At 40.4% G+C, this 27,437-nt stretch overlaps 1 protein-coding gene across 1 annotated transcript; it reads right to left on the bottom strand.

Annotated features, from left to right (window-relative positions):
- Nucleotides 1-10,610: 10,610 nt before the first annotated feature.
- Nucleotides 10,611-25,718, bottom strand: fes (FES proto-oncogene, tyrosine kinase). The gene is made up of 18 exons (XM_084355829.1): nt 25,388-25,718; nt 24,258-24,431; nt 21,875-21,971; nt 21,576-21,759; nt 20,072-20,209; nt 19,869-19,988; nt 19,575-19,697; nt 17,372-17,567; nt 16,377-16,454; nt 15,123-15,332; nt 14,879-15,001; nt 14,592-14,645; nt 14,287-14,405; nt 14,064-14,158; nt 13,793-13,916; nt 12,168-12,325; nt 11,908-12,030; nt 10,611-11,732 (listed from the first exon to the last, which is right to left on the bottom strand). The coding sequence occupies exons 1-18, from the start codon at nt 25,610-25,612 to the stop codon at nt 11,590-11,592; spliced, it is 2,484 nt and encodes an 827-aa protein (XP_084211955.1). The 5' UTR covers nt 25,613-25,718; the 3' UTR covers nt 10,611-11,589.
- Nucleotides 25,719-27,437: the final 1,719 nt, after the last annotated feature.

Below are 27,437 nucleotides of genomic sequence, written 5' to 3'. Positions count from 1 at the left end.
TATTTTAATTTAAGACCATTTGAACCTGCAGAGTCACTCGTGTTAAATTGACCAGGACAGAAATCAGGACACCGGTCACAGGGAAACAAAAACAAAGATAGTGAGTGCATGTAACTTGTACTGAACAACTGTGGCCACAAATGTGATATAAATAAATAAAGTTAAAATGTGTGTAAGAGTAGCACAAGCAGAGAAAGGTCATGCAGTCATTCAAAGAAAGCGTTTCAAATACAGAAGAATGTCTAACTAAAGAAAATGTTCCCAACCTTCTATGTTTGAACTCTCTGTAACATAACTCTACCTGATGTCACCAGTTTAACCAATGACTGATTACTGTCCGTGACAGTTTTGGCAGGTATGTTTGTCACCTCGTGACTCAGTGTGAGTGTGTGTGTGACACCTGTTTTAGAGTGAACAACCACAGAAGTGGTTTTGACTGTAAATAATAATAATATTTTGTTTTGAACTCTAAAAATATTGAAGTTTCAATCATAACTTTACTGGTTGTGAGTTTAGCCCAAATGCATTGTAACCTGTTCTGATACAAATACTGTTTGTGCAGATTGTGTCAATGCAATAGATATATGATATATTCGCAGTATTGTATTACAGTGCTGTGATGTAAAATATTGCAACAGTCTTTATAACCTTTGTATCTTGAAATTCCATTATTTTGGGACAAAAACCTAATGGCAGGCCAAAGTTGATGTTTCTAGAAAAATATATATATATTTAAAGGTAAATATGTTAGAATTTTAGTTGGAAGCATTCAAACATTCAACAAAAGTATCCTGGTGAAGTTAGTCTGCAAACCAGTGAGTCCTGGCCTGGGCCAAAGCTCCGTGGTAGTGGTGTAAGCACCTACACCTCCCTGGTGCTCCCAGCTCACAGTCCACACCACTAGCTCCATTTCTACCTGTGCAGATGAGCCTAATGGTAGCTACAGTTGGCAGCATTTGGTGCTAACTCTGATAAATAATTATGATATAAATTTCTGTTTATGCTTTATTCCTGTAGGGGGGAAAAAATCATTCATTCATTCATTTTTACAATCTGAGAATGGCGGGCAGAGTGACACTCGGGAGTCAGTTGGGATCCTAGTACCATTTTGCATCGTTAAAATGCTATCCAATAGGTGTTTGCTTGTGGCCCGGACCCTGTCGTTATGTACGTTCTAGTTTTGGGCCACCAAAGGAGAAAGTTTATAGTCCAATATAGTAAATTTTTTGTGAAACAGAATACAGTCAGTGGTAAATGATGACTAATGTCGTGAACAAGTCTCCTAGTTCATCATTAAACATCTCTAGCAGATACGTACGAAAGTATTTGCAACAGTTGAAAGACACAAACAGGAAGCAAGGTGGCAGAGGGGAAGAATGTCACATGGACATATTCAAAGCCCTGTCACAGGAAGAATACAACCTGCTGAAATACCCCTGAGCAAGAAGAGGTTCTGCCTGTGGGGGAATACTTTAATAAACGGAGATCATAAATCTACACCACAGAGAGATGAACAGGAAGTGACTGTGTGGTTTTATCTACATACGAAAGAAGAAAAAATTGCACAAGAGTCGACTCAAATGGCTGTATATCGATGCCAAATGATACAATGACAACTCAAAACGTTTCAGAGAAGTCAGACATGTGACAGGGGGACAGTATGGAGGTTTTAGATCTTATCTTCTGAAAGCATTTCAGAGATGTTCTCTGTCACATGGTGTGGTATGCTCAACCTCGAGAGGCCAGGAATGATGCCACTGGAGATATTATGAGCTCCTGTCAATCTACAGGTAAGTGAGACACAGATCAGTGCACTGCAGCTATTCAAAACACAAAGCTTATTTTGATTTCCCTCCCTTCTTTGCTTCAGCTCTGTCTGCGAACTGTTACCATGGCATACCGTCTGCACTCACAGACATAGAAACCACAGGACTTTAAAAAGCAGTATTGAACCAGCACAAATAAAGAACATTCAAGTAAAACATTCTTAGTACTCATCTTCTGTGTTTACTTTTGTCACATAACCTGCACAATTTTAGTCAGTAAAACATCCACAAACACACCAGCTGTTGACCACTTCTATCAGCGTGTGGGAAGTAATGTGACACCCACAACTTGCATGACTCTAAGAGTGAAAAGGCATCTCATAATTGCTTCCTTCTTACATGCCTGTTTTTGTTGGATTCAATATGGGTATCAGTCACTACATAATTTCTTCTTCTTCGATTGTGTACTAAAGATGAATGAAAGGCGAGCCCAGCATATGAAAACCATCCTTACAGACTCTGTTTTCATGATGCCTTGTCTTGATTAAAGGAAATAGGACGTCAATCAAACGTTGTGCAGGTTGATATGATCCACCTGCAGCAGCCTGAGGGAGGTGAGTAAGCAGAAAAGAACTCGACAGGTACGCACACAGTCGGATGCCACAGAGATATGGGAGCGTCAGGCAGTCGACTGGCTTGTGATGACAGAAAACTGCAGCGTGTTCTGAAGACGATCTAATACGCAGATAACCCCTCAGCCCCAGTGCTAAAATCTGCAGTTTGTCAAACACAATCTTTGTCTCTCACATGGTGCATAATGTGAAGCCGAGTTCACGCACATGCACGCTGATCTGGAGGTGTCACCTGCTCTCATGTGCCTCAGTCAGAAACACAGGTGGCTGAACAGAAACACGGTGTGACTACATGCGTGATGTTGCTGCTATTTTCATCCTTTATTCATGGGTGTTTCCAACTCGCAATTTAGTTGGCATGTTCTTGTTTGTTTGGTTGTTTGTTGGTTTGTTGGTTGGCTGGTTGGTTTAAGTGCATTAGAGAAATTATTCAAACCAAATTATTTGTTTCATTAGATTTGATTTGATTTTCAAAAATCTTTTTTTTGAAAACCAAATGAGAGTTCACATTAGTTTGGACGAACAAACTGTGAGATGACTTCAATGTTGCATTAAAAGGAAAATCATTTATATGGTGACATATGTTTTATATGATATTTCCATTCCTTATACACTCATAGGATCATGATTTACTGGGTGGTGTGACTTATTAAATTTTAATGCACCAATTGTGAGAACTAATATCGCAGATCTTTTAATCCATAGCATCCAGTTTTCTTTATTTCACATTTAAGTAGTGACAATATTGCATTTATATTCCTTATCAAATATTCTCAGGTTTTAGCTGAAACCAGACACTGTCTTGAGCACTATTTTACAAACCTTTCCCCAAAATTGGGCCAAACATGTTTTGTATTTTGGAAAACTCTGGGATCGCCACCTGACTTTAATATTTGTTTGAACATTGATCGGCTGTAGAGCACAAGTTTGTGCTGCTAGGACAGTCAGATTAAAGAGATTAATGTTACCTGAGGTGATGGTAAATGAAAGTGAGAAAGTTTTCAAATTAAGCAATGATAAAAAATGAATTGTGAAATAGAATATAAAATGCAGACAAACTATACTGAACAAGAAAAAGTAATAGTACTTTCTGAATAAGTTTGCCATTTTATTTTACAATCAATTGTTAACACAATAAAGAAGTAGTAATTATTGACTAATAATAATCTTTTTTATTCTTTTTTTTTTCAATTAAAATTCTAAATGCTAATTTAATACATCTTTTTAATACTTAATGCATCAACTTGTTAACTTGACACATGAAATGTCAAGTTGTCATTACTTCAGCGGCACACTCCATACGATTTTGCACCTGTATATTACAACAAAGGCTATTGATAGTAGCAGCAGTAACACTGGTAATTAATCAATAAATGATCGTGAAGGATCTTTCACAGTATGGTGTGGTCCCTGTGGGAGCTCTGATCAGAGGCATAATGTTTGTGTTTTGAGGATGTGTGTGAAATAAATGTAAAATACATGAGACTGAAAACAGACTTGTAACATCTAGCTATAGGTTGTGCTCATGCATCACATCTTCTTGTGTTTAATGTAACATAAGGTAGCGTTCCAGCACTTTATCATCCATTAAATTCAATGCTGGTAAAAGATGAATGAGTGGACGAGGGTGAATAAAATATCAAAGTGTTTTTTAAGATAAATCATGATCAACAGTTACGTGATTTCTGTCTCCATCGGACTAAAAATGAGGCCCTCCATGAGGGGTGTATCTGGTCTGCAACAGCTTTTAAGTGATTGTGTGTGTCAAGAGGCATCTACATGAATGCAAGGTCCCAAGGTTTCATAATTGCCTTGTAACGATGTTGTTCACTTCACCTGCCAGTGGTTTTAATGTTGTGGCACAGTGTATATAAAAATGTACATCATTTAGATATAAAATATTATAAACAAAGAAATATTTTTAAATATGTAAAAAGACATTGGGGAAAATGCCACAATACATAATATCCACTTACAACTTACAACTTCAAGTACTAATACTTGAAGTTAGAAGTAGATCATTGAAGTCAGATCTAGCGTGTACAGGGAGACAGTGTAATGAAACAAGAACGGGGGTATGATTATACATTTTTTACCTCTGCCAAGGAGGAAATGTTTGTACCCGTATCTTCTGTTGGTTGGTTGGTTTCTCAGTTTGTCTCAACATTTTCGTTAATTTCTCAGGGATTAATGCATGGGTCTTGATGAAAAAAATCATGTGTATTTAGGTGGTTGGTATCTATGAGTGAGTACAATTTGATACTGATCCTAAATATGGCTAAGCATTTATGGGTGGTTTAAAATGTAGAGTCATAAAGGGCTGTCGAGTCTGGTATTGAGTTAAGCTTGATTCAATTAAAGTGAATTATAATCATTATTTTTTATTCATTATTATCTTTATTTTATGAACCATGCAACAGCGAAAATCACATTTCTATTATTGCCTGCATTACTGGACAATAAAGTTTTTTGAATCTTGAATCTCGAGTTCTTTCTCATGTGACTCAAGGTCAATGGGGTCAGACTTTTGGAAACTCAGATGTCATGACCTCATGTACGACAGGTCACGTGTGGTTCAACCCCTGTCCTATGGAAAGGCCAATAAGTGATTAAGTTTATTTTTAAATAATAGAAAATTGCAAAGAAAGGTGGCAACACTGTGTAGTCCAGGGTAAATTAGTCAAACTGTCAAACCAACGTAAGAACCAACTAAATGTGGCCAAAGGTTTTTTTTTAAGGAGAGCTATCTGCTGTTTATGCAATGTCTTCAGTGTTTTGTCACCTTGGAGCCAAACAAGACAAGCAGCTTCAGCATCATGGGACACTCAGGTGACAAAGCCACAAAACGTGCTCAACCGGTGAGGTGGTTTCAATTACATTACAGATGAACTGTTGAGAAGCTTCAAAAAATGAATCACACATGACAATCAACCTTCAGCTGACAAATGACGGCGCCACACCTTCTTAGCTTCCAGTGTTACTCATCTTAGAAAAGGAGTTGAGTCCCCAAATAGTAAAATATCAAAACGAGTCGTTGTACTGACTAAAGTTTCCATTTGTATTTGTACTACCACACTGGCTGATACTTGATCAGTCCATTGAGCTTTTGTTGATCATGTGCAACACTTCATTTTTGTTGTCAATTTTGAAGAAAACTTAATTAAGTAAACTTTAAATAGAAATTGAGCAACATTGTTTTAAAGCTCAGTAGCTCTTTTTCATTCTTCAAATTGGTGTAAGCATGAAATCCTTCAGCAGGTAAAAATGCCGTATCAGTGAAATACGAAAAGGATTATCCGTGCTAACGATCCTAATCCATTTTAAATAAGGCTCAAGAGAGAGAAAACACACATCATTTCAAGAACAATTACAATACATCCTGGGGGTACACTACAACTCTGAGCCAAGGACAGTATAAGTTAGAAAACAACGTCTGCAGCAGTGTATGCACAGAGATGTGTATCAATTCAATGTAACCTCTCCATGACATTACACACCCACGCTGCTGTCATGATTAGACATGTCAGTGTCACTGAACAATGTCACACGCCTTGTCTCAACAATAGCACAGGACCTCGCGTGAGGTGCAGAAGATTTGATGGTTTTCTTTTTTTCTTTTCTTTTTTTTTGCCTGGAAAAATACGAGAAAACAATGTTTTTGTTGAATAACCAAATAATGCTTTAAAGCATTTTATGTACTATCTTTAGTCCAGCCGTAGTCCTGTCCAACTTTCACTTTGTTGTAATAGTACTTCTGACAACCATCCGCCAGGTGAAAAGTTCAACAAGTCTGTCAGCCCAAATGGGCCCCCTGCTAGCAGACATGTTGGCTAAAGAGATTTATCCACTGTGCAGATGAATCTGTGTAAAAACATTGTGCGTCCACACAACTGTTGATACAAAGCAAATATCTTTGTCCACATTAAAATTAACAATAGGCAAACAGGTAAATATCCTCGTCTTGCTCTTTTGATCACCAAAAAACAAAACTGTGCATCACAGTCAACGTTTGGTAAGGAGTGGGACAGAAAGCCTGGTCGCTGAATCTGAGCTGGCTAAACTATTGACTGTATAAACAAGGACAACATGACAGCTCCCTGAACCTAAAGTGAAAACAACTCCATTCATCGCAGTACAGGTCACAAACTCTGCCTCCTTCCAATAGCAGATGGGACATGAAGAACTGAAGGACATGTAAAATTATTCCCAAAGATGATTTCTGTTTTAAAAGGAAGCTCTTATCACACTGATTTAATGTTCAAGTTTTCATTTTTATGATAAGTTTGGTTTTAGTTTTTGGTTTTTGATTATATAAAAATGGGTGTTAAGTCATGATTGACAGCTGAGCCCATTGAGTCTGGTGGGTGTTTGGATAGGAACTCAATACCTTGTCTCTACTACCTGATCGCTACTGAGCATACTCCAACCAGTAAAATATGGCAGCCTGTATTCAGCTGAACTATTACAACAGCTGAACTCTTCCACTGTGGAATGGAGGACACCATCGTCTTCCTGATGCACAGATCTTATGCTCATCTGGAAGAGGCAGGCAGCACTGTGAGAGTCATGTTTTTTTTACTTTTCCAGTGCATTTAACACCCAACGAGCTGCCCTGCTGAGCAATGAGCTTCTGGACCTGCAGGTGGATGCTCCACTAGTGACCTGGATTACCAACGATGTGGTAAGGGAACAGTCCTGTCTCCCTTCCTGTTCACGCTCCACACCTCAGACACTGCTCACAGTCCTGCCACCTGCAGTAGTTTTCAGTCAATATGCCATTGTGTGCTGTATCATGAGAGGACAGGAGGCTGGGTATAACCACCTGCAACTCAACGGCACAAAGTGCTGGACTTCCGAAAGCAAAGGACCCGTCTGAACCCAGTCAGTCGGGGCGTCCACATAGGCAATAGGTTGGACTGGACCAAAAACACTGATGCTTTGTACAAGGAAGGTCAGAGCCGCCTGTATTTTGTCAGAGAGGAGGATGCTGAGAAAGCTACTCAGTATAATTGACAATACCTCTCAACCCACTGCATGCCACCCTGGAGTCATGCAGCACCTTCAGCCGTTAGAGGCCACACAGAAAGAAAGTTTGTCAGGATCTTGGCATAACTGTAACGCGAGCTAACCTACAAGGGTAACGTCAGCCATCCACTGGCTGGTTACGTGTCAAAAAGAGCTGCTGAACTAACACATGACACAACACACTGACAAAGATTTAAAATTTAAAAGTGTGTTCCTGCACCTTTGTGAACACGAAACTAGCAGCTTTTAGTCGCCACAGAAACGGCAGGAAGTGTCTCCAGGTGTCCGTAAAAATATCCAGTGGTGTGACTCGAACTGCTGTTGACTTGTAACAATGACACAGATGTCAGATATAAAGGTATGCTAATATTATGTTTTGCATTTCGCTAGATACTGGTAGATTAACTAACATTATGCATAATTAACTGGAGTTTTGTTCACATTCAGTTAGCCTAACATTAGCTTACCCTAATGCTACAGGTCACTCCAAGTTTTTTAACGTAATGTATGTAATGTCCTTTGACCCTGCTGAGACCTTCTCTTATATGGGCATTTGTCTTTTTTGCACACTTGATGAACGACTGTGATTCCCATTCCCTAAAGCTATTCAACCTTTAGCATTTTACTTGCTATTTTGCATACAGTCAGGATGATGATAGGTACCCCAGAGTTATGCAGCTCCTAGATGAAAAAATGTATGTTTAAAGCAAAGTGTTTTCAGTTCAGGGCCAAAGCAATTACAGGTATGTGGGTCACATAAAAATATCATCACCACGTTTCCCACGTCACTATAATTTACACAAGCACATAAATGTCAGCAGGCTCCACCAGCCTGTGTGTGCTGTGAATAGTCTATTGTGTGAGAAATATGTTGTACAAATCAAAACAAGAACAGTTTAAGACTCTGTGAACACACACACCCTCCACTGCTGGAGACTTCAGGCACAAGATGAACTATAATCATCTGTCAAAGAATACACTGCATGTTTCATTTAAATTACAGGAATGGTTGGTTGGTTGGTTTGTTGGTTTGTTGATTTGTTGGTTGGTTGGTTGGTTGGTTGGTTAGTTGGTTGGTTGGTTGGTTTGTTGGTTGGTTAGTTGGTTTGTTGATTCGTTGGTTGGTTGGTTGGTTGGTTGGTTGGTTGGTTAGTTGGTTGGTTGGTTGGTTGGTTGGTTGATTGATTGGTTGGTTGGTTGGTTAGTTGGTTGGTTTGTTGGTTTGTTGATTTGTTGATTTGTTGGTTGGTTGGTTGGTTGGTTGATTGGTTGGTCGGTTGGTAGGTTGGTTGGTTGGTTGGTTTGTTGGTTGGTTGGTTGGTTTGTTGGTTTGTTGGTTGGTTGGTTGGTTGGTTGGTCAGCAGGATAATACAGCAACTACAGAACAGATTTCAATAAAACTTGAATGGAGGATGGTTCAAGGCCTGGAAGAGAGCCCATTACGGTTTGGTGCAGATATAGGAATTTTTTCTCACTTCTACAATTCTACAATTTGATGTGGATCCTAGATCTGGTGATCTTAAATTCTGGTTAAGCAGTAATGGCTGCTTTAAAAGGGATATTGAGTTTGATACTGGATTGTTGGATTATTGTATTGATTATCTCAAGAAATGTTCTGCACATTGCACATTTACATTTATATTGCACGGGCATATGGACAATATCCATCTAGTGTATATAGCATTTGTATTCTACTTGATCTATTTATTTGAGAATATTTTATTGTATTCTATTAAATTTTTCTCTTTGTCAGTTCCTACCTCACGCTGCTACTTTTTGTATTGTTTGCACACTGTTTGTTACCTTTTGCTGGTGTGCCACGTTCTTCTATCTTATCTTTGGCTGGATTGAATTGAATGAGACTGTTTTGCCTTGGAGGAGTTATGCACTCTATATAATTCAATTACACATGGGAATTTTTCAAAAATGTTCAAAATAATTTGCCTTGAGTCATAGGCACGATTTTCTTTGTTTAGAATGCATTTTTTCTTTCGGGAAAGTAGTTTATCCGGGTCAGGGTCAGAGCTCAAGGATCAGTGGTCAGGGTCAGAGCTCAAGGATCAGTGGTCAGGGTCAGAGGTTCTGACTTTGTCACAGCATTAAAAGTTTTGTAAAAACTGGCCACCTGTCAAAGGTCACTCAGACAAACAGGCCTCGGGGGCAGCATGTAACCTGATAGACTGCTGACTTCTGCTCACTATACTATTTGCTGTGGCCAATGTTAGGGGTTAGGCGCTTCAAAAGTAACGTGTTACAATAATATATTACCTTAAGCAGTAACAGAGTAATATGACACGTTTCTAATAGGATTTCTGTAAATACGCTAAGAGAGCTTGTGAACTGAGCAAATTTGCCGCTCCTGACATCTCACTGATACTCATGAGAGAGGTAAGACTGGACCAAACAGTTAAATGTCATCAGTGGTGGAAGAGTAATGAAAATCTGTACTCAAGTATGAGTATAATTACATTACTGAAATACTTAATAACACTAAAAGTACAAAGCATTCTTCTCAAATGTCACTCAAAGTATTAGTTTAACCGCTTAATGCTTAATGCATTATCAATAGCGGGCATTGAATCAAAGGGGTTTCTGTTTCTCCAGATCTTCAGTCTGAGTTACTCCCAGCTGCTGCTCTGTTCTGCTCAGTGCTCACCTCTCCCATCCTGAACCTGCTGCAGAGTTTTGTGTTTTTTGTCTGTATGTCAGGGTTTTCATTGATCTGTTCGTGATCAGATAGCCTTATTGGCTACAAAAATGCAGATGAAAGGTTAAGATATTAATCTGTGCGGTTAGGTGAGGGCGGCACAACCGTCGCTCTTTTACAGGTAACTAATCATATATTAGATCGGTCTGGACTCGTCACCCATCACCCTGGTAACCAAGAAAATAGAGGAGAAGCTTGTTCTGTACTGTAAGTGTTGTGCATTGTAATCTTGCAGTCAATGAATCAAAACCAACATGTAGCGTTTTTTTCTGTAAACGCACAACAAGCGCCCAAAAGAAAGTTATGTGGACACAGGCCCTTATTGGAGTGCAATGAAGAGCAGTGGACTACTTTTCAAAACCTGGTGCCTACATCACCCACGATGCAACTTAGCCATTGAGTGACATCACAGGGGGGCAAATGATCAGACTACATGCAGCTTCCTCTGGAGCCAAAAAATACTTTCTACAACATTTTTTACCCAGTACAGTACAGCAGTACTGTGACCTGTCAACACACTTTAATTGGTGGAGTTCCCTTTAGGCACAAGTAAAATGACAGACTTTTAAAAAAATACTCGTGAAAGTGCAAGTACCCAAGAAAATGACTTGATCACTGTAATCTGAGTGGCTGTAATTAGTTACTTCCACCCCTGCAGGTCATAAAACCAAAACAATGAGCTAAAACGTTCTGTACCTCTAAAGAGCTGAGGGGAAGTGAAGAGTCAACATCATAAATCATCATAAATAACATAGTTAATTCATCAAATATATATTATACCTGCTCTAAGTTTACATCCTGTGCAAAAACAGTCAAAAGACAGGGCAAATAGGCCCGTCCTTTCTCAAAAATAGTAATGCTACTCTGCAGTTGTAGGCAGTTGGATCCTATAAAACAGGCAATAAAAGAGACACAAACATCCCACAAGACTTTGCCGGCCCAAACTGAATGTGTGTGCTGCCTCGACACTCTTTAGGAGGATGTGTCAGTTTAACCAACTGTGTCGTTTTCTCAAGACAGACATGGGTGATACATTTCAACAGTGATGGCAATAGCACACGGTACAGTACGTTGTGTTTACAGTGTCACAAAAATATGCCGTCTCAAAGGAGACAGATGTGTTGAAGATAACCGTCTGTTCTTAGGAGGGGGAGCACTCAAAAGCAGACAAACATGGCAGGAAGGGAACAAACAAGAATGCTGCCATCGAGTCCCCTGACAAGTTCGCAAAAAACTCTTTACATTTCCAAGTTTGTTTCCAAAACAAGAGACATCCAATGTTTTTGAGTAGTTTTCCATTTGGTTTTCAATTTGCCTGTCTCCTGGAGATCTGTTTCAGTGTTCAGACTGGATTTTGATAATCTATTCTGTCAGAAAAAAACAATGAAAAATTACAAACAATCAAAAGTACAGAAAAATACATTTAGTCTACGGTTCATGTCCAATCCACAGGCTTGGATTATACAATTTTATTGTATATGGTACTGAGCTCAGCCCGGAGTTTCTTGAAAGAAGGTCTGTTTTTGGGGTCGTACTGCCAGCAGTTGCTCATAATCCTGGAGATTTCCACAGGGCAGCAGTGTGGAGCAGGCATACGGTATCCTGAAACACATCACAGGCGTTCAAAAGAAGTACTGAGACATTTTTTGAAACATCTGGAATTCAATAAAGGCTTCAGCGTCTGAATCAAGCACAATCAAGGAGCGACATTTTTCTCAAAAATATGGACTCAAACATGTTCACGACTTATCTCAGAGGGTATGATATTAGTCTTTACCTTTCTCCACCTCGTCCCGTGTCTGTTGGTTGCTCATGCTTGTGTAGGGCGTCATTCCCATGGAGAAGGTCTCCCACAGTAAAACACCAAAGCTCCATACATCACTCTGTGTGGTATAACGACCTGAAAACACCACCAGGGGGCAGCATTGACAAAGGCACAGGGATTGGGCTTTGTCAGTTTTTAATTGACTGTTGGCGGAGAGAGAGAGCAAACATGTCTCTGGTTGTGACTGCAGGGCAGAGGAAGTTGTGACATACCATAGTTCAGGGCTTCAGGAGCCGTCCATTTGACTGGGATCTGTCTGGGGCCTCCCTCTGTAGAGTACACGCCATCATCTTGCTGACGGGACATCCCGAAGTCACTGATCTTCACCACGTTACGCTCTGCAACCAGACAGTTTCTCGCTGCCAGGTCCCTTTGAAAAAAGACAAGACAGAGGGAGAGATGTAAGACGGATGTATGCAGAGGCTGATGAAAAATGGATGCAAAAGAGGCAGAAACAGACAGGATTAAACGGAGAGAGCGAGAACAGGCGTTCTTGTCATGTCTCTGGTGTTGCATGTGAGGCAGTTTGACATGCAGCGTTACAGGCTGTGCAGCCCGCAGCAGCCTGCTCTGATCTGTCCCCACTGGGCAAATCAAACTGTGCTCCTGTAATGAGCCGGGTGTCACAACGTCATGTCAACTCCAGAGCACCCACAGCCTCCACTGAGGCATCATCCACAGCATCACCATCACCCCCCCACTCAACAGCAGATGCCCGAAAACACTGAAAATGCTGAGCTGAATTCAATCATTCACAGTATTTTCACAAACAAGTATCTGTTAGGGTTTGTCATATAGCGATATGTGTCAAAACCACTGCTCTACTGGCTGACATGAGGTCATTTCCAGCTCCCTCTAACAGATGACTTATTTAAGAAATCTTCTCTCATTTTCTTTCGACTGCTTCACTGTCACATTTACATATGGGGAAGAGTTGCAAGGTAAGTGCAGTTTAGTTTAGATGAAGTGACTGTAAGGGAAGTAAATTATGTTTTTTATTATGTACTGTAAATGCTTTGAGATCCATTTGCCTGCAGCTTGTGCTACTCTTGTAGAAACTACATCATACTTCATGTAAAATTAACATGTTTTAATATTCAACTAATTAATTCTTGCCAGAGCTGTTATTGTCTTACCCACAGTGCTGCTGTGTTTTAAATGTCCCTGTGTGTTAAATTCATGTTGGCTTTAGATCCTCCTCACTGTCTGGAGGGATGTAATGTGCTCTGCCCTCTGATCTAAGGATGATATTTGCTGTTTGTTATGTCTTCGATATCTTCCAGTGTTTTGTTTTTTTTAAACAATTAAGCATTCACTTGTTGTAAAACAGTATGCAAAAATACAATAATCCTGAGGCTAGGAATATATTTTTAATATGGAGCGTTGTGTTACTTTGTTGTGCATTAGCTGATTTGCATCACCTGCATCATTCATGCTTCATCACCAGTGGCTCATAACTTAGTGACCTCTGGCAGGGCTGGTGGTAAACGGCACAAGCTGTGATGTAGCCGCTGGAAATGGTCTGTCCATCACCATCTATCAGCTCAACAGTAGGAGAGCACTACCAGCAGCTGAGCCAGTTGGTAAATCAAGTTCTTCCCAAAATCGGTTGACCAATTCAGTGAAAATATACTTTCCAGGTGCTAAAGCAGCATCTACGCTAACTTCTTGAGGAGCTTCCATTGTTGTTGGAACAACACCTAGGAGGTTGTCAAAGGACGCTGATTGGTTCAATGCCAGCGCTTAGCTTGAAGCCTGGCACGATGGATTGCGAAAAACAGATCCAGCAGCCTCGCTTTATAAGGGTCTACACATATTTATTGATTTATTGACTAACCTGTGGATACACTTCTTGCTCTCCAGGTACTCCATGCCAGACGCTACATTTTCTGTCATTTTGACCAACATCTTAGGCGTCAGACTGTGACTTTCATTCCGCAAGTAGGTTAGAAAATCACCACCTTATGAAATAGACACAAACACACACACACACAGTAGATAGAGTGATGATGGAGGATCAAAGGTGGGAAGCAATAATGGTACAATAACGGTGAAGCTGTCGGGTAAACAAGCTAAGAGATATTCAGGTCCAGCAAGGTCATATTTACCTTTAATAAGCTCCATGATGATGTAGATGGGCTGTTTCTGAGTGCACACGCCGATCAGCCTCACAACGTTCGGATGGTCGTACTGCTTCAAGATTCTGGACAGCACAAGAGAGGAGTGTGTGTGTGTGTGTGTGTGTGTGTGTGTGTGTGTGTGTGTGTGTGTGTGTGTGTGTGCGTGCGTGCGTGCGTGCGTGCGTGCGTGCGTGCGTGTGTGTGGACTCACCTGGCTTCCATCAAGAATTTACTCTTGTGCTCCGGGGCCAAGTTCTCTTTACAGGATTTCACGGCCACAGGAGTGTTATCAGAGCGTAGATGGCCATTGTACACTTCTCCAAAGTTACCCTGTGCAGTGCGAACACAACAGAGCTGTCATGTTATTCAATCTTGTCTGACCTTTGACCAAACTTCCCACTAAGTTACATGTAAATAGGTTCACATCCTTTTGAAATATCTGAGTCCGGCTCAGATATTCTAGCATGTTTTCTCTTCACTTCTTCATTTCTGTCAATAGATGTTAAGTTTACCCACCCGTCCAATGAGGTGTCCCAAGATTATATCGTCATGTTCAAGGACCCACTTGTCCTAATGGGGTTAAAAATTAATGAGAGAAAATAGATGGGTCAAAAGCAATTTCAGATTTGCATATCTGCTCATGTGTGTTGACTATCAAAAGTTAGTCTGTTAAAATAGCCTATTTAATGTCTGGAATAATGTGAGAAAGCATAATTTACACCCACAAAAAAGCGTGAGTGAGTGGGCATTTCTAGAGTCTGTGCATGTGTGTGTGTGTCTGTGTGTGTGTGTTGCAGCAGTACCTTCAGTACAGGCTTCTTCAGCACTATGTCAGACCTCTTGGTGATGTGCTGTCGTGTTGATAGTAGATGATGGATCAGCTGAGGGATACTGTCGAAGCTCTCTCCATCCAGACGGTACAGATTCTACTGACACACATGGAAAAGCATTTGCAGCAGTGAATGATGTGCATGCACGCAGGAAGGAGAAAGGCTTGACGACATAATGAAAAAACTGTGTTTGGTTCCAATGAGCAGATTTACTTACATCCGTGTTCTGAATGAGGAAGTGCTTGTTGGCTCCATCCCACTGCACAGAGAGCACATAACCCTGCTTCTCTTGACTCTTCCTCACCAAGAAGTCTCCGTCATTCTTCAGCAGCTGCTGGACCTCCAGTCTGGGAACGGCTCCGTGGTACCAGTCCTGCTGCCCCAGAGGACGATCCACATCCTGCACAGGGGTGAGGACAGGAAGCACCTGGAGGCAGGAAGAGAGAAAAGCGTAGTGGTAGAGGATGGATTTTAAACTGATTCTGCAGAGATTATGTGAATATTCTTCAAAGAGGAGTCTGTTACATTTTAAAGTCTGACTGAAACACCTTCCATGCCCCCAAGGAGTTAGTGAGAAGTGGTTCACACATAAAAGAAAAGCAGCACATAATTTAGACAAGTCCAGCGTGTTATACAGTTTATAGGAAAATCTAATTTCCTCAAGAAGATTTCTTACCATGCATAGTCATTTTAATACAGTCATTTTAATACAGTCGTTTTAATACAGACGTCCTAAAACTTGAAGGATAAGCACACCTAAACAATGAAAATTCAGTTATTATTTATCCTTTTTTATGTTTAAAACAAGAACCCTGTTATTTCAGTTGTTTATGAGAATGCTGCAACACTGTTTTTCTGTGAAGCTCCAAAAATGTTTTGTGGACTACAAAACTTCCCCAGACTTTCCATCAGCCTGGGGGTGATGAGATAATGATTGAATTTTCACTTTTGGTCGAACTTATCTTTTAAAGACTGACTGCACCAGGCCTTTTCCTGTTGAGAGTTTATGTGCAGTGCAGCTGGATCTTGGCTATGTGTGTGTGTGTATGTGTCTGTCAGCAATGATAAAACAGTGAAATGTAAACTGCCTGCTGAAGAAGTAAACTTAGTTTCAGGTCAGACACAATTTTGAAAGTAGTGACTTGACCGAAAAAGCTGACCTCAATAAGTCAAATGATGCCTTCAGGAGCACAATGCCCAGAAAAAAAGATCATGTTCCTGAGCGAGCTCTGCCACTTCCTCCACAATATGATGAATTGTTTGTTGTGTGGTGAGAGGTTTGAGCGCACAAAAACAGGCACTGCAGTTCAAGTTAAAGGCGGGAGGTGGAAGAGTGCGGAGGGGAAGCATCCTTCAACTGGAACAAGTGTCCTTCATTTTAAAATGTCCTCCAGCAAAATACCATTGTTCAATGTGATGCCAGTCTGTGTGTAATAATTAGGCCTTGATTGAGATTCATTGTGTCACCCACCTCCCATTTGGGTTTAAAAAAGCCAGTCAGATTTTTGATCCCGTCCATGAGGAGTTTGGGAGAGGGTTGACCATGGTCCTGAAAAAAATGATCCAGAGCGCATCCCGTTAGTCAGTAAAAATGGATAACAACTGACTACATCTGGCATAAAGTGTCCTCTGTTCCCTCATCTCGTTAATCTCCAGACAGGTACTATCAAAATGAAATTAAAAAAATAGGACCAAATACAAACGGTTGTTTTGTGGTAAATAAAGCAGGGGTATGATTATGGGTTAACTTATTCATTGAAGCTGGTGTGTTACAGGAATAGTTGTAGTAATATGGTCATATAAGTTGGATATAATCATTTCAGTATCGGTGACTTTGGACTCAACTTGAACAAACAAGACTCTACAGCCAGGGGGGGGGTAAGAGCAGAGCAGAGCTCTCTGGGGCCCATCTCCTAGGGGGGCCCATGGAGGTCAGCAATAACCCTGTTCATCTTAAATAAGAAATGATAACCAAATAAAAATTATTGTCGCCTTAGTAAAATATAACCTGTTTGGCTTTAACACCACTGACTTTGCGTTGAATGGACTGGCATAGTCCACAAGACAAAGATGAAAAATTGAAGTACAGGAAATAAACGTAATTTTCCTGCAAATACATGCAGCAACTTCCAACTTTGTCATATTTGAGATTGCACTAAAATCTGTAAATGAACACTAGCAAATTTTTTCTTTAGCCAGCGATGGCTTTAGCTAAACAATATGCAGCCAGCTTTAGGAAGCCATCATCTGTGGTTAGCTTTACATGACGTACAGTTTTGATGAATTTATACCCACCTCTTTCTTCTTCATACCAAAACTATGATATCTTTTCTTCCTCATAGCTTGGCTTGTTTTCTGAGTCAGTAGGCAAAACCCTTTTTTAACCCTGGCTGACAGACAGAACTAATAATTAGATGAGCTAAAAAAAGGACAAAGGAAGGAAAGACGCTGCCAGAGATAACATACAATGCTTGTGTTGGATGAAAGTGAGACGCTGTCTGGGTCCAGCTTCAGAGCTGAGGGAGGCTCTCTGGAACCCAGCTGGTCCAGTTTCTCCTTCAGAAGAAGCCTCTGCACATCCAGCTTGGCTCTCACGCCCAGAGACAAGGCAACCTGCTGCCGGCACTCCTCCATCGCATGTCTCTTACTGAACTGGTAGACCCTGGACACAGTCAGGGAAGGAAAATCATATTTGAGTTGGACCTTTTCAGTTTGAGTAACACAAGGGTTGAAAAAGTCAATAAAACAACACAAGTGACACAAATAGACAGAAGAAGACTGCACAGACGTCAATAAAAAGGCTGTCTGTTTGAATAAGTTTGCAGATGCTTCCTATTGACTAATGCGAATCAATAAGAAGGCTTCGCCAGCGGCAGCTTAGTCAGCCTTCGTGCTGGATTTAAGACCAGTAACGTCCCAGGAGTCTTGCCAGATCCTTGCAGTTAATAAACACAAGCTTAAACAGAACAGGGAAGTAAGTGCATGGCTGGATTAACCTGTAAGGGAGCATTATTGATCGGCCCAACCCCAAATTGTGCATTTTTCATGTATCCTGTCACTTCCAAATTAACCATTAACAGTTCACAGAGAAATCAAATTCAGTCAACCAGCAGCCCCAGAAGAAGAAGAAGAAGAAGAAGAAGAAGAAGAAGAAGAAGAAGAAGAAGAAGAAGAAGAATGATAGTGCAGTGCTTAACAGGAGAAAATAAAAACAAAAAAATGTAATAAAATAATAAAGGCAACAAAAAAGATCTTGACATAAAAGCATAACATGTATATAAAGAAGTATCTGTAACACTCAATGTAATTTAATAACCATCATTAAAAACTGGTGACGAGGTGCTTGTAGGCAGGTTATGTAACTTTTGACTGGAGTCAGGATAGTTGTTTTTACCTGTTTCCAGTCTTAGTTAATGTGCTGCGGGCTGCCGCCTTACATTTACCACACAGATATGGGAGTAGTATCGATCTTAGTAATCAAAGATCTAACTGGCACCTAATAGGCTTACATTTCCCAAAATGTCTAAAATATTGAAGCCAATGCAGACGAGAAGTGCTCAGAAAAAGACATTTTGATCCACGGTTTCGTGACAAGTATCGACTGTAAAGAAACGTTTCGTGTTTTGCTTGCAAACAATCCTTTAAAGATCACTCGGATTAAACTGGCATTAGACACTGGATTTACAGCACAAAGGAAGCACGTCTGCAAATATGCAACCAAGACAGTGAGGCATTTTTTGCCCAGTCACCTCTCCCAGGTAATGGTGGAACAACTGGAATAACTGTGGACACAAAGAACAAAGTCTGTTCCCCCACTCATAAGTTCGTTCTACCAGATCAGTATGTAACAAAACCTGCCTATTTATTAATACAACCGGTTTTTAACTCTGTCTTTTCACAGCACTGAGATCAGGGTTTTGAGATCAAATTGGGAATCTTAGAGTTGTTTTTTGCTTTGGACAGTAGCCAGGATGCTAGCAGTAGCCATGTTGGGGTCAACAGTAACACCACAGGGAAAGGTTGTCTATTTCTGCTTTAAGTCAAAGCTTTATCGAGGAAAACCTTTGAAATGAAATCAAAGTGACGGTGAGAAGGAAGAAGCGAGCAGACTCAGTCTTACAGGAGGTCGCACTGGGTCATCGTCATACAACATGTCACTGTAAATTTACAAAATGTTTCTGTGTTACATGTTACAAACAAAAAGGGCAGAATCACCTCCACTCACCTCTCTAACACCACCAGCACCATATGTGCTCCCCAGCTGCTCTTAAAAGGCATCACATTTCTGCAAATAAACACATTGTTTCCCTTTTGTTCTCCAGGAGATGCTAATGACTCCATCACTCCCACAGGACTGTAAACCTCTAACACCTTCAGACAGCCTCATCAACCAGGACAAATGAGGGAATCAAGCTCCATAACTCTAACCATATTGCTGTATTATAATTTATAAGGCACTTACAGCCTCCTGAGACCACAGGGGTTATTAGCTGCTGCCCAGCCAAGAGCACATTGAACTCTCCTGATGGGAAGGACTGACCGCAGAGGCAAACTGCAGTAATTTGACTTCACACCTCCCCAATACTGTGTGCCTTTATTGTGAAACCTCCGCTTTAACCTTTGAATATAACATCAGAGCATCACTGATTCTAGTCTGCGGTCGGCTCACCTCTGGCCCTTCTTCACACCTTCCTGCTCTGCCTCCAGCTCCAGCTCCAGCTGCTCCACCGAGGTCTGCTGGGAGCCCAGAGTCCGAGCCAAATCCAGCAGCTCCTCCTCCACCGCAGTCAGTCTGGGAGAAGAAGACAGAGGAATAATGTGAGGAGAGGAAGTAACTGATGCAAAACAGTCGGAGGAAATAGGGCGTAAAAAGAACAGAGAGAATAAGGAGGAGGTACTTCAAACATTAAAAAAGGAAATTGGAGTTTAGTCATCTGGATGAGATTGCGTTGTTTGCTCTCACTTGTGCTGTATTGTCTCGAGCGTGAGGTCGTTCAGTTCAATCTCTCTGGGATTCAGTCGCTCGGTGTCCTCCAGGAGGCTGCAATCAAACTCTGCACAAGCAGGAATCTCCCCGACAGACCTCCAAACACAAACACACAATGTCAGCGCTCTGCAGCTTGATTGCACTGTTGTCATCTGAGGGGAAGTTTATGCGCAGCCTACTTGTTCTGGTGGATGAAGCTCTCATATTCGCTTTTAGGATCGATGGCCGTTACAGCAGAAGATATCTCCCTGTGGATCCGCACCACCTCATGATGGAGGAGAGTGGAGATGTCGAAATACTCCTGCAGGACCTCCTTACTGGTTCAGAGGTCAGGGAGGGGCAAAGCAGGATAATACAAAAATGCATGTTCAGTGATTTCAAGGAACATCTTTGCAAGTGTTAGCCTCATTCAAACCACAAAGAAAGAACATTTTGCACTTTTTTCCAAAACACAACCCAAAAATTTCACCAAAAAACTCCAAATTCATTCTGTCTAACTCATAACTAATTCACCAGTAGGTTGACATTTATTAACCCACACAGGTTCTACTGGTGAATTAGTTATGAGCAGACCTCAGTTGAGAATGTGGGACACATTTTCTGAGTCACAGACTTCATTTAGAGGTATTTGGTCACTATAAACACTTGTAGTTTTGTGTTAAGAATTATTATGGGAGAATGACTATTCTAACGGTACCACCACCATATAAGGCCCATACTGATTCATCAAAACAACTTTGTTACTCACTATAAATAAGCAGTAATTCTGAGGGTATTGAGGGAAAACTCTTAGTTAATGGCCATATGGTCAAGCAGAATAAGACATTAATAAGTGCTTTATAATGATAAATAATGAGCCAATAATAATACTAATAATGAATATAATAATATTAATAATAATAAACGTGATTTATATAGCCCCTTTAAAAACAGAGTTTACAAAGTGCTTTGACAAACAAGCAAAAGCAGGAGAGAAAAGAATAAACACTCAACAAGAGTGTTGAAAATAGGTGTAAAAATATCTCCTCTCTTGACACCTTCAAGTTTATCTTGTACACTAAGAAGACAAATAGACCAAATAGAGAATTTGCCGCTTTTACATCTCTCAGCTGAAACTACGTGGTCTATCTGACTCTGGCCTCTTGCAGTACAAAGTTGTATGAGGGGACAGGATGAGGGCTAGCCAGTTAGCATGCTATCTGCAGCAGACATCTCTGCAACACAGTACATAGACGACTTTGACTTTGTTTCTTCTCTCTCTGTTGACGAAAGCTGAAAAATGTTTGAATGTTTCAAACTAAAACTCTGGCCATATCTTACAAACTGCTCCGTTAATGGAACTACCAAATTCAGATTATCTTCCCATTTTCACCTTCATAATTTATGAAAGCAATATTTTGACATTTTGTTTTGGATGTTTACATTTTCTTGAATGCACGAACAAGGAAAAGCTGCCAAATCAGTCAGGTGCTCTCAATGCATGACCACATATTGTTAACAGAACACTGATGGAGAATTAATACAACAATCTGCGAGTTGTTTAAAGTCTCTTTCTGGCATTTATTAAAACAAAATGCTCTAACAGTTTGTGGGAAATGTTTAGAAATTGATTTTAATCTAACAGAGGAAAACGTGTGTATAAACTGAGGTCAGCGAACAGAAACAGTAAACACTAAATCTTACAGTATGAGGACCATCTCTTGCTGCAGAGTCTGCAGAGCGCTGAGCAGGGCGGGCTGGATCTGACTGTAGTGCTGCTCATGATAAACTTGAGCCGCTCGCACAGACAGAACGTACTCATTGTGCATCTCGTAGAGTTTGAGTGAAGCCTTGATGTAGCGCTCTTTGACCTTGTCGCGCCCTTTATCTGCACACAGAAAAGGAGCTTTAAGTCATGATGGAAAAAAACACTCGATTTAAAGTTAGCCGTCAGTCTGAAACTGATCCTGATTAGAGAAGTAAGTATCACCAGGACTCCCCACCTTTATGTTCCTCCTGGTACTTCCTCTTAGCCTGAGATGCATCTCTCACGGCCTGTCTGTAGCTGCTCTTCAGCCTCTCCAGCTCTGTCTGGGTCACCTGAAGCAGTGCACACATACACACACACACCAGGTGCACAAACAGATGGAAAATATATGGTGCAAGGATGAGTGTTAGTCAGAGGTGCTACTTGTGTGGTTAAAAGCTGCATCACTCACAACTTAAAGCAGGAAGTGGACAGTGGCCCTTTCATGTTTGACTGCAGAGGAACACAATACACGACAGAAGACATATGGGGAAATGATCTGACCTTTGTTATGCTGCTGGTGGTAATATTTCAAAAGTCTGCTAGATAGCATCTGTTAAAACACTTCTCTGTTGCAATCACAACATCAAATCTATCTATTGTACAACCACACAGTGATGCATGGAAAACCACAGTCGTCTGTGAGAAAGAGACAACAAACAAACTGCTAGCTCAACGGCCAAACTGCGACCCAATATGGATCACTGGAAATGAACACATCATTTGCGTGATGTACTGTAATTGGGTAATAAAAACAGTGCGGAGCAGCCTGCAGTTTGAGATAGCATCAAAATGCATTTGCAGCCACTCTTTCCAGTCTATTGAACCTCATTTCATTTGACTGTCTATTTATAAAGCTGCCACTGCAGCGTTCATCTGCACACCGAGATGATACACTCAAGAAAATCAGCTATCAGATAAAAATGTAACTTCCTGGAGAAAGATAATTGATTGTGGAGTCTCATCCCCAGGTTGTCAAATACTGATGCCCTGGGTTGGTGCCCATCCCGAGCTGCCAACCCAAAGCATCAATATTTGATGATCTGGGGATGAGACAAATTTCTTTCTCCAGGAAGTTACATTTTTGCCGCTTAAAGCAATAACCTCTACATAAAGAACAATACCATATATGTGAACACGACACCTGTCACATTTTTGTGCACATAATAGTAATTTGATGAATGTGAGTTGAATTTCCTCTAAAAATGCCAAAGCATCCAGAAAAGAGAGGTAGAGGTACTGACGATAAACAGCAAACTCTTGTACAAAAGAGGTGTGGATGGCAGTTTTTAAGTAAAGGCCTATCAAAGTCAATGTACATGTGAAATGTAACAGCCTTTTAAAAATAATAGTTTACAATGTTGAGTCAGTGTTTATCAAATCCGCTTGCTTATAGAGAGAATACATCAAATCAATTACATTTCACACCACATTTTCCCTGCTACCCCGCACCCTGGTAGGTTCTCACATATAACACACAGACGTAGACTCGTGTGTGCTGCTAACACTAGCTTGTCATTTATGCCTGGATGCTAGGTAGCTGCTTCATGTTGGTCACATGCTGTCACCACACAATGTTCAGGAAGTTAACAACTTCTCTACGCTTCAAAGCTATTATGGCAAACTCGATTTGCCCACACACACTCCTCAAACCTTCTGTGTTACTTAGAGTGCTTGCGGTAGAGGAGTTGTGCACCACCAAGACTAACAACTAAATCTAGCTGCGAGACACAAGCCTTTGGTCCTGGTGATTCTTCACTGATTTGATAACATGAAATTAATTTAACGGAAATTGCAGTATACAGAGATCCTCAAGTTTAAATGTGCAATCACTGGTTATTATTAAACATGGCTGTAAATTAGTAGTTCCTGTAGTCTTATATTCAGCTTGCAATAACTTCAAATGTGTCAGGAACCAACCACTTCCTCTAACTGAAATTAGCTTCAACAATGCTTGTCATTCTAGTATTAAAGTATCAAACGGCAGCGGAAGACAGGAAATGACAGCTACAGAACAAACTTCTTGATGAAGACCCGTACATACTTTAGATTGGTGTTACACCCACGTTTAAGCAGTAGTTGTAGTCAGTCATGCATACAGTACACAAACATCTTTCTCTAAGAATAAATGCAAGACATTTTTGTTAGCTTTTAGTTTTGCTTTTTCTATATGCGTGTTTTCCCACTGTGTCAATTTGCGGGACAAAAGATGGACAAGGACATCAAAAGAGGAACAGAATTAAAACCTCAATGCCAACAGTTAATTTTCAGCAGTGTTACCACTGTCAAAGGTCTGACGGCTTTTTAGCTTGATATCAAAATTAGTATTTGAGTGTGTGTGTGTGTGTGTGTGTGTGTGTGTGTGTGTGTGTGTGTGTGTTTACACATGTTTTTGTTATGTATCGGGGACTGTTTCTGGCATGGACACTGACCATGTCAGGACTGATGTGGCAAAATGTGATTTCTGAGATCCTGGTTAAGTTTTGTGGTAAGGTATGAATTGATGTTGAGGTTAGGGTTTGGCATAAATTGGTTTGGTGTGTGTGTGTGTGTGTGTGTGTGTGTGTTAGCCAACACACCTTGCTGAGCTCCTGCTTCAGCAGGTTCCACTGCTCTGAGTAGGTTTTGCGGAGCTGCTGTTTGTCTCTGATGAGCAGCGTCAGCTTGCTTATCGGACCGCTCAGCAGATCCTCAGAGCACTTCTTCATTACCTGACTGAGGAAGTCGGTCTGAGAGACCAGAACTCCCCACGACTGACAAGACAGGGGGACAAAGGTCAGGGAGAGGCGTCAATTAAGAGAACCTGGACTTTGTTTGTTCCTTTGTTAACAGTATGTCTCAATACTCAATGGAATTGATTGAATTTGAGAGCCAACATGGGCCAAAAGAAATATAGTGTTTCTTGGCGTGGATGGAGCCATCAAGTTGTTATCTAAAAAGAAACTACGAATATCCACGTTGTCCACACCCATTATCCACCATTTGGATTTGTTTTCTTTTACAAAACTCTTTTTCACCATCTAACCAACCAACCTTTGTAATCATTGGCAGATATTTGGTGACCCCAAACTTCCTAATTCAGTGTATGTCGTAATGTTTCCTTTGACTGGATGCCACATTCATAGGCTTATCTGTTATAGCAATTATTTGAGAAAGCATTTTGGTAATCCAAATTGGACCTGATTGATCGATTACTTTCTTTCTTTCTTTCTTTGTCTTTCACTATCATTATGCACCCAAATGCACAGAATCACTCCATAGCAGTCAGAGGAGTGTTGTTTACAATATATGTTGTTTATCCAAAGATGTTCAATGTGTGTGGTTTATAAACCTCTGAAAATGAAAGCACTAAAAAAATACACATAAATTCACAAGGTTGCGTTTGATTAGGGAAGTACTATTTCCATTATGACCCCATACGAGTGCATAATTCCGTCGGTTATTTCAGTCGACCTGCACTTTATGTTGCAATAATAAATTTTGAAAGGTTTGTCTATTTGGTTGAACATGAATCTGTTTTAGTTAGCCACACAAATACATTGTTTACATGGTGATCATATTGTTTTTTATAACCTAAATTTTAAACACTAATTTCAGATAAACTGAAGTCACACACTGTGGTCATTGTGCACCTTCTTTCACTGCAATCAACGGTGATCAAACATGATGCAGTGATGATTCAGGTGCAGCGTGATCTATAAGACTTCACCTTGTTGAGCTGGCTGATGTAGTCCAATCCTGCGCCGAGCTGAGGCCGGTCCAGTTTCTCCACTATGGCAGCCATGTGATGCAGCTGCACTGAAAACTCGCGCTCACTCTTCGCCCGCTGACCCATCCACTTCTTCATAACCTCCATCAGATGAAGCTCCGAGTCCAGCAGCCGCATGACAGCTGTGTGTGCCTGGGGGCACCACAGGTCCTCCCCAAAACCCATCTGAATATTTAAACTCTCCTCCCCAACAAGAAACTTGTTTTCAGCAGTGAGTCCGAGAGCACCTTTGTGTTCTCTTGAGTGGGACAGAAAAAGAGCCGTGAGCTGAGGCAGCTGCTGATGACCAAGAGTAGTTATATCTCTGTGGCCACAGACAAGTTTCATTTCCCTGTGAGAAAAAAAAAAAAAATGCAGAGCTTCATGTGGAGCAGTACTTCCTCATATCAGTTTGAACGAGGTTGTTCTTGTAATTGTAAATTTGCTTTCAATTTAGGAACAACCTTTGTGCTAAAATAACTCCAAAACAAATTACAGACAGATTATTGTCGTAATGTACAATTTCTCAATAAGTAAATTAGTTTGTTACTGATATGCTACAAGACATGGGGGAACATAATTAGAAGATACAGCCCGATGCTATTTAACGTTTGTCACTTTTTTTTGCAGCCTTCTCTGGGTGTGAATGTATCACTTTTAGACAACACCAGTCAGTAAAAACGCCTGGCGCAAACATTTGTTTCATAAAAGAGCTTTATTTATATTTTTCTCTTCCCCACAGTGTGAACCCAGTTTCACACCATTGCTCGTATTCATGACTGTTGGTGTCGGATGCAACCTCTCAGCTGTAAACTCATTGGCTTAATTACATCAGCCATACATCATCAGATACACTCATTAAAGATGATGGGACAAAATGCTGCGCAGCTCAAAACGGTTTGACAGACAGCAGAGGAAATGGCTGCTTTCATGTTTAGGTACGTTTCTAAAAAAAGAGTTCTAGGTCAGGTAACACTCGACCTTATACTGTGGCTAGAAAGAACAGACATGCCGAGTGGCGCCCAAATGTCAAGTTGACTGAATGTTTTATGTGTTTTTAGTTCAGCGGCAGCAATAATGTTGATGAAAATGATTTTCCATAACTGCAGTTTCAGGGATGGGGAGCGACTACATTTACTCAGTTACCTCTGCTTTACCCGAGTATCTACCCTTTCTTAAACGTTATACTTCCACTCCATTACATTTCAGAGGGAGCAAAGGTAGTCTGTACTTTATTTTTAAACTACTTTTCACATTAAAGCAACATTATGTAACTTTTCTACCTAATAATAACATCTCTTAAACTATGTTGGTGGTACAGTGTCTTGTAATAGGGGGAATGGTGTCTCTATCACTTGTTTCTGCACTGTAACTTCAGTAAGTAGGATCACAGCGTTACAGACACGTTTACTTCAACATACAAGTTTTCAACACATTACATTGTAATGACGTAATAGGTTTTGTTTGTAGTTAGCACCTACATTACCTCTGACAAATTGTTACAGACCTGGGATTTGTATTTACAGCAGTGGTGTTAAACTCAGAAACTGTGGGGGACAATTTCTACATAATGTTGCTTTAAGATTCATAATAAAAACCTATGATTAACTTGTGAATAATAATGCTTTGGTAAAGATTAAACTACTGGCACCCAAACTTTTACGCTTATGAGTAGTCAAGTAAAATACAAGTACTTCAAATGTACTCATATTATATCATAAAAAAATGTTGTACTTGAGGGCATCTTGTCATGTTTCCACCATTTCTCCTCTAAACCTCAGATGTTTTTTTTTTTCTCCCTCCAAACTCAGATTTTTTATATTTATAATATTAATGAGTTAATAATATAAACTCAGAAATATATTTTTTTTTCCATAATCGAATAAAGAAGCTGTTCTCAGAGGAAAAGAAGATCCGAGAAAAGTGTTTGAACCGAGAAAGGTGGCAGGGTTCGCCAAATATAAACAAAGTAAAAAAGTATGAAACTGTGTTGAACTTTAAGGTCAGTTTG

This window comes from Pagrus pagrus, assembly GCF_965226575.1.
Source record: "Pagrus pagrus genome assembly, chromosome: 1".
In the NCBI taxonomy this organism is placed as follows: domain Eukaryota; kingdom Metazoa; phylum Chordata; class Actinopteri; order Spariformes; family Sparidae; genus Pagrus; species Pagrus pagrus.
Note: the sequence above shows the minus strand (reverse complement) of the source record. Positions and strands in the feature narration are given on the sequence as shown.